Source organism: Panthera uncia, chromosome E3 (genome assembly GCF_023721935.1).
Source record: "Panthera uncia isolate 11264 chromosome E3, Puncia_PCG_1.0, whole genome shotgun sequence".
NCBI lineage: Eukaryota > Metazoa > Chordata > Mammalia > Carnivora > Felidae > Panthera > Panthera uncia.
The window spans coordinates 17,802,594-17,810,155 of NC_064815.1; the positions used below are offsets into that span (position 1 = coordinate 17,802,594).

A 7,562-nucleotide genomic window follows, 5' to 3' on the forward strand; every position below is an offset into this window, starting at 1 on the left:
CCTAACTCCCTCCCCAGATTTCAGTTCCTTCCCCCACAAGCCCTGACTCCTTGAACGTCACTGACAATGGCAGCTATTGCGAGGAGTGGGGGCCCGCGGGGTTCAGCGCGGCCCAGGGGAGTGGTGAGGGGTACCCCAGCCCCCTGCCTGCCTCCCCACACAATACTTGAACATTCATCTGTACTGAAGTGTTACTTGAACCGGGGGAACCTCGGACCTGGGGGAGCCAGAGTGAGGGGACTGATCCGCTTGGACTGAGACTGAGACTGGACCAGTGGGCACCCTGCTTGGACTGCGCCACCCCCAGGCTCTCTCATGCTTTACTGTATTGAGCAGCTCCACCCTCCTGACCGGGGGTGGGGGAGGGGGTGGGGTGCCAGCCCAATGATGGGAAAGATGGGACTCCTCCAGCCTGGCTCTTCCCTCTCTTTCATCGTCATGGAAACTTGTATCCCATTTGCCCAGGGAACTGCCACTCCTGGTTGCCATGGAAATAGCAGCCAATGGACACCTCCCAAAGCCAGTGCTAAGGCTGGAAATGGCCCCTCTTAGTTGCCATGGGAACTTAGTAACAGACTCTTGGCCCTCCCCTGCCCCCCTCCAGGATGGGGGCGGGGTTTGAGGAGGCAGGGGGAGGAGTTGGGGCCAGGTCCCGCCCCTCAGCCCCGGCCTCCCGGGGCAGCCGGGTTGTACCATGTAGGGGAGGGGGGATCTATCCACATACCTCAGGTAACAGGGAGGTGCGAGGGTGGGGGGAGGGACTGGGCGGACCAAAGGCCGGAGGGGAGGGGGTTCTGGGTATGGCGAAAGGCTTGATAATGGGACCGCTTGGGGAGGGGGAGGAGGCAGCCCGGCGGGGGCAAATGGGGGTCCCAGCCGGGCTGGGCCCCTGGGCCCCGGGTCTGTACAATACGGTTTGCTATAAAACTCAAAATCTTCCAGCCAGTGCTGCCGCGTTCGTGTGTGTCTCTTCGGCGTTGGGGTGGGGGTAGAGCTGGCCTGACTGGAATGCTCATGCTTTGGGCCTCCCGAAGGGGGCTGCTTGGATGGATCTGGGAGTTCTTCGCGTCCCCTAAGCTTCCCGGAACTGAGGATGCCGGACGTCCTGTGATCCCTAAAGGTGGATAGGTTTACCTTTCGCCAGCTCATCATTTAGGGGGGAGGGGATTGGAGGTCTGGACATCTAGGGGGTGTCCAGATGTGCCTCAATGGTCCAGGGCTCGGGGACCCCCAAGTCACACGCTGGGGCTAGGCGTTTGCCTCCTCGGGGTTCCGGCACCTGGGCGATAGTGAAGTGGCCTTGGGTCGCGGGGTCCCTCGGGATCTCGGCCCACAGTCCCCCGGCTCCACCCCATCATGTGGCCGCTCCGACTCCGCCTCCGTCCTAGTTCCGGTTTCGGCCTCTGCTGTCCCGCTTTGGCCCCTAGGTCTCCCTGCAGACGCCTGCTCTTTCGGCTTCGCCTGGGCGCCTCTTCGTGGGAGCCCGCCGCCCGCATCCCCGCTAGCCCCGCCGTGGGATGGGGCCTTCTGCCGGCCGGGGCCTGCCCTCCTGGGGCCCCCAGGGCGACTCGGGGCCCCCGTGACCGCCCAGCCCGCCCAGTGCTGCGGCCCCCAGGATGAAGGGCGGCGAGGGGGACGCGGGCGAACAGGCCCCGCTGAACCCGGAGGCCGAGAGCCCCGCGGGCTCGGCCACGTACCGAGAGTTCGTGCACCGGGGCTACTTGGACCTCATGGGGGCCAGTCAGCACTCGCTGCGGGCGCTCAGCTGGCGCCGCCTCTACCTCAGCCGGGCCAAGCTCAAAGCCTCCAGCCGCACGTCTGCCCTGCTCTCGGGCTTCGCCATGGTGAGGGGAGGGAAGGGGCGCACAGGGTGGGGGTGAGGCACATGGGGGCATGGGGTCGTGGACGAAGTAAACGGGTACCCACGGGAGACGGGACAGAGGAAGGGGTTTTTAAGAGGTAAAGGAGTACAAACAAGGTCCCAAGGGACTACTCCAGTCCCTTTTTCTGAGTGTGTGTGTGTGTGTGTGTAAGTAAGTGTGTAAGAAGACCCCTAGCATAAACCGGGCCAGAAGGAGGATAAACAAGCCCGAAAGGTGTCCTGAGGGGAGACAAATCACCAACGGGGATATATATGCAAGGGTGGGGCAAAGAGGTCCCAAAGGAGCACGGTCCCAGGCAGAAGTCCTTACTAGGTTACCATGAGAGATTCAAAGGCAAATCAGAGTTTGGTGGGAGCTATAAAAACAGGGCTGGGAGAGTCAAAGACAAAAAAATGAATAAACGTAGTCACCCAGCTGAAGGTGGCCCCATCCCAAGGAGGGTGGCCAGTTCCTAGCAATCACAAAGAGTGCTTGGTGTAACGCAGGACAGCTCTGAGCAGAGAGGATGCCTGTGAGGAAGCTGCTGGGGAAAGAAGCTGATTAGGAAGCTGATATGTGATTTCGGAACTGATAAACTGCAGGTGTGGGAGGATGATATCAGCCAACAGGCCCAGCGGAGGAAATGGGACTGAGGGAATCTCAGGGTCAGGAGGAGTCAGCAGACACAAACCCTGTCTCCTCCCAGCCTGTGGCCAGCTGTGTGACCCTGAACAGGCATCCTCCCCCTCGCAGTCCAGTGGGAAACTGAGATCATGGAGGGTGCGCTCTCTGTAGCTTGCAAGTACCCGCCCCAGGATGAGCTGATTCTTGTCATCAAACTCTAGATCCCAGCATGTCAGAACAAGACACGCATCAGAGATGGCTCAGCCTGTCTGTTAATTGGAGAGGCATGGAAGCCAAGGCCCAGAATGGGGCAGTGCCTCTGCCAAGAGCACTCAGCAGATGAAGGATACAGAATGAACTAGGGCCCAGGATCACTGGACTCTGTTAGTCCAGAGTTTCCCCACCAACACAACAGGAAAAAGCAAGCAAGCTGGTGGGGAGTCTTCATAGGAACATACGGACATGGGGATAGAGGAGTCACAACACTAGGTGATTTGGGTTAGTCTCTGCCTCTTTCTCTTTACCATAGCCTATGTATTTGAATGATGAGAGGAAAAGTCTACCCTTAAGGGTCATCCGAGTTCTATCATTTTCTGTGTAGGGACCCAGTATCCATAGGCCAGTCCAGTTTTCCTGATGTGGGGTCAGCTAGAGACAGTGAAGTGGCTCTTTTTCTCCTGTACAGACTGTAGAGGGAAGGAAGCAACTTCCTGGACCTAGCTGAGAGAGGTCCCTCACCCCCATCCATCCCATGGTCCAGCCTGTTCCCAAGGGGACAATCTGGCCTGCTGCTGGACTTGCATGTTGCTGAGGTGACAGCTTAAGCACCAGGACCTTCTCTGCAGGATCAAAAGACCAGATGAGTAGGTTCTGGGGGCAGACTGGCCCCACTCTGGCCAGGGGAGAGCAAGACTGGGTCAGGCTCTGGGAGAAACCAGGACTAGGCCTGGCCCAGATCACTGTCAGTGGAAAACACCTGCTAACACTCACCATGGCCCAATTTCCCAAAATACTTAGCCTTGTCTTCCTACCACCACCTTCCAGGTTCTGTACCTTCTTTCTCTCAGCCCCAGAGCAATATAATGGATCCTGTAAGAACTAGGCATGGGGAAAGATCCAGATTCTGGTATCTGGGTAGCCTGGGTTAGAATAACATACAAATTGTATTACACTGTCATGCAGTACCAGGCAATGTGCTTAGAGCTTTTACGTGCATCACGTTTATTATTCTATGAAGTAGGTACCACTACTATGGCCATTTTACAGATGCGAAAACAGGATCAGAGATGTTAAGACACCTGCCCAGGATCCCACAGCAAGTAAGTGGCAGAATTTGAACTTAGGTAGTCTGACTCTAGAATCCAAATTTACACAAGCCTAGAACAGGATCACCAGCGCAAATGTGTGCAAAGGACAGGCAGTTTAATATGGACTCCAAGTTGGCTGGGTGGGGACTGTGGCTATCAGGAGACCCCATGACCTGTCCAAAGGGAGCAGGGGAGCAGTCATGACTCAATTCTAGCTGGTAGTTGCCATGCAGGAATGTGGGCCTAGTGTAACCAGATCTTCCAAATTTTCAAGAGGATCCAGAAATAGAGATATTTATATGAAATCTCTAGAGTTAAAAAAAAATTTTTTTTTAATGTTTATTTATTTTTGAGAGACAGCATGATCAGGGGAGGGGCAGAGAGAGAGGGAGACACAGAATGTGAAGCAGGCTCCAGGCTCTGAGCTGTCAGCACAGAACCCGACGCGAAGCTCGAATCCATGAGCCATGAGATCATGACCTGAGCCAAAGTTGGCCCAGTTAACCAACTGAGCCACCCAGGCACCCCAGACTTCAGTGTTAATAACACTATTGACAGTGTTAAGAACACTAGTGTTAATAACAGTTAATAATTAATAATAACAACACAATTAACTAGCACTTACTCTGTGCCTTATACTATTCTTATTACTTGGTGTACATTATCTCATTTAATTTTTACAACAACCCTGTAAGGCAGGTAGATATTATTATCAATCCCCACTTTCCAGATGAGGAAATTAAGGCATTGAGCTATATGTCACTTGTCAGCTTGTAGAGCTGAGAGTGAACCCAGTTGGCCCAGCTCCAGAATCTGTTTTTTAACCCCTAGGTGATAACAAGGTAAGATTTCCAGAAATGTGTCATCCAGCTCTCTCAATAGCCAGGTGCAGAAACCAAAGCCAGTACAGGACAGAGCCTTACCGAGGCTACCAATTCATTCACTCAACAGAGACTAAGCACCTTCTTCCTGCCAGGCACCTAGGGATACCTTGGTAATGTATACCAACAGGTAAAACAACCCTCTACTGCCAAAGAGGTTATAGGCACTCAATCCATCTCTGTCCCCACAGGTGGCCATGGTGGAGGTACAGCTGGAGAGCAACCACGAATACCCGCCAGGCCTGCTGGTGGCCTTTAGTGCCTGCACCACCGTGCTAGTGGCTGTGCACCTCTTTGCACTCATGGTCTCCACCTGTCTGCTGCCCCACATAGAAGCCGTTAGCAACATCCACAACCTCAACTCTGTCCACCAGTCTCCACACCAGCGACTCCACCGCTATGTGGAGCTGGCCTGGGGCTTCTCCACTGCCTTGGGCACCTTCCTTTTCCTCGCTGAAGTTGTTCTGGTTGGCTGGGTCAAGTTTGTGCCCATTGGGGCACCCTCGGGCACACCAGCCCCTTTGGTACCTGCCTCCCAGGTGCCTGGGACTCTGTCACCAGTGACCACCTCCCTTAGTCCAGCTTCCAAGCCATCCTTTACTTCTGTAGCCCCATCACAGGCTGAGCCATCTGAGGCCTGCCCACCCCGGCAAGCATGTGTTGGTGGAGGAGCCCATGGACCAGGCTGGCAAGCAGCTATGGCCTCCACAGCAATCATGGTACCTGTGGGGCTTGTATTCGTGGCCTTTGCCCTGCATTTCTATCGCTCCTTGGTGGCACATAAGACAGACCGCCACAAGCAAGAGTTAGAGGAGCTGAGTCGCCTGCAGGGGGAGCTGCAGGCTGTGTGAGGCTGATGTCAACCACTACTGTAAACACTGCCTCCCTCCGGTCTGCAAGAGGACCCAGGTCCACAGACCCCATTCCTTGCCCCTGCCGGGAGCCACCCCTGTGGCCACTCCCAGGTAGAGACCAGACTCCTGGTTTCCGAGTCCTTTGGGGTGGGCCTCGGGGGCAGCTTTTACATTCCCAGGGATTCTCCTCGTTGTCAGTCTATCCCAGTCTGTCTATATCTGGGCTGGGAGGAGCAGAGGAGGAAGTAGAAGGTCTTCAGTCCAAGTCTCATGTAGCTAGAGGGGAGGCAGGGAGACCCTGGTCAGACCTTTGGTGCTGACCCTTAACACCTTAACCCTGTACAGGATGTGGAAGTCAGAGGTTACACACCCACCCAGCTGCCTCAGAAGGTAGCTAACTCTTGCTTTATTTTTGTAGAATCTACTTTATTGTTGGCATTTTGAGAAAGCTTTTCCCCATCTCCAGATTTTGATGGGTTCCACATTTTTGCTTTAGTTGCTGAAGAGAAGGATTTGGGTGTTTCTAACCCAGACATAGGTCCACTCTTTCCTAGGAGGAGCCTCGCTATTTTTGGAGGTTCAAGTGCCTGCCCCACTGCCCTAGACCCACACTTAAGCTTCTGCGTCTGGTTCTCACTCTCCTGGGCTAGGGCTGGAGATCTTTGGAGACTGAGGGCCTGTGTGCCCAACCTGACTCTCTAGTAAGGGTTTGGGGTGTGGAGGTTTTAAGGGAGAGGATCCAGTCACTAGCCCTTGGAATACAGAGCTATTCTCACACTGAATTTTTGATGCACCTTGTTTTGTATAATAAAATGTGTTTCACAGATGTCCCTGTGGCTGTGAATGGGGTGAAGAGGGGGCCTCCTTGGGATCAGGTGACTTACTCCTAAGAGCCAGGTGGAAGCAGGTGTACCTGGGGGGGGGGGGGGGAAAAATGGTTCCAGATATGATCCCCTTCTGGTGCTGGCAGGGACCAGTATCTTCGGATTTGGAGACTGAGTTATTCCAAGGCTAAAATTTTTGCACTCTTGTTCTTGAGTCTCCATCTCTTCCATTGATGATTTAGTTTCTTTCTAAAGTGTAAGTTTCTTTCTTGAGTGACTACTACATACTAGGAGCAAGGATATCTTATTTAACCCTCACAATGACCTCAAGAGACAAGTCTTCACCATTTCCATTTCAGAGATAAGGAAACAGGCCCGACAAAGTGGAGGATCTTGCCCAAAGCAATGAAAACTTGGACTACCTTTACCATAACATGGGAAATCTCCTTCTGTCTGATATAAGAAGCCGATCAATACCTTTCAACTGGGGCAAGAGAAAGGAATCTGCTCTTATCACCAGTGCTTCCATATAAAAATTAGGCTTTCATGTAAGTCTAATTTTCCTCAAAAATTTAAGGGGCTCTAATCCTCACTCCTCTATTCTTAGTATGAGACCTTGGTCCAGTCCCTCTTTTCTCTTTTCCTGTAACTTAAAATTGTGAATTTGTATGAACCAGGCCTCAGGGTCCTTTCCCGCACTGTTTTTGGTTTTTTTTTTTTTAATGTTTATTTATTTTTGAGAGATAGCTTGAGCAGGGAAGCGGCAGAGAGGGAGAGGGACAGAGGACCGAAAGGGGGCTCCACGCTGACAGCAGAGAGCCCTATGCAGGACTCGAACTCGTGAAACGCAAGATCATGACCCGAGCGGAAGTCAGAAGCTTAACTGACTGAGCCACACAGGCACCCCTCCTTTACTGTTCTGACTGCTATAACATTCCTGTGAGACAGGATTGAACATCAATTTTTCAGAGGAAGAATCTTAAATTTTGAGAGGTCAATGGCTTGCCCAAGGTCACACAGGGAGGAACGAATGTAGGTAGAGATGTCTGAAACCTAGAGCATCCTCAGCTCAAGCAGGGGGGCCTTCTCAGAGTGCGGTTACCCAGAAACCAGGATGCCCTGCGTCCAAGCGAAATAAAAGGGTACCCAGCCTCGGCGACGTTAGCGCCTGGGCTGGTGCTGCCCTCCAGCGGCGGGACCACGTAAGCAT

At 53.5% G+C, this 7,562-nt stretch overlaps 1 protein-coding gene across 1 annotated transcript; it reads left to right on the forward strand.

The window, feature by feature from the left end:
- The first annotated feature begins 1,380 nt into the window (after positions 1–1,380).
- ORAI3 (ORAI calcium release-activated calcium modulator 3) lies at positions 1,381–6,354 on the forward strand. Its single transcript, XM_049638671.1, has 2 exons — positions 1,381–1,844; positions 4,866–6,354. The coding sequence occupies exons 1-2, from the start codon at positions 1,617–1,619 to the stop codon at positions 5,523–5,525; spliced, it is 888 nt and encodes a 295-aa protein (XP_049494628.1). The 5' UTR covers positions 1,381–1,616; the 3' UTR covers positions 5,526–6,354.
- The last annotated feature ends 1,208 nt before the right edge of the window (positions 6,355–7,562 follow it).

Excerpts from the sequence above, each read along its gene's own strand:
- ORAI3 (XM_049638671.1), top strand. The coding sequence starts at position 1,617 with ATGAAGGGCGGCGAGGGGGACGCGGGCGAACAGGCCCCGCTGAACCCG. Across the intron at positions 1,845-4,865 it reads TGCTCTCGGGCTTCGCCATG|GTGGCCATGGTGGAGGTACA; the intron begins GTGAGGGGAGGG and ends CTGTCCCCACAG.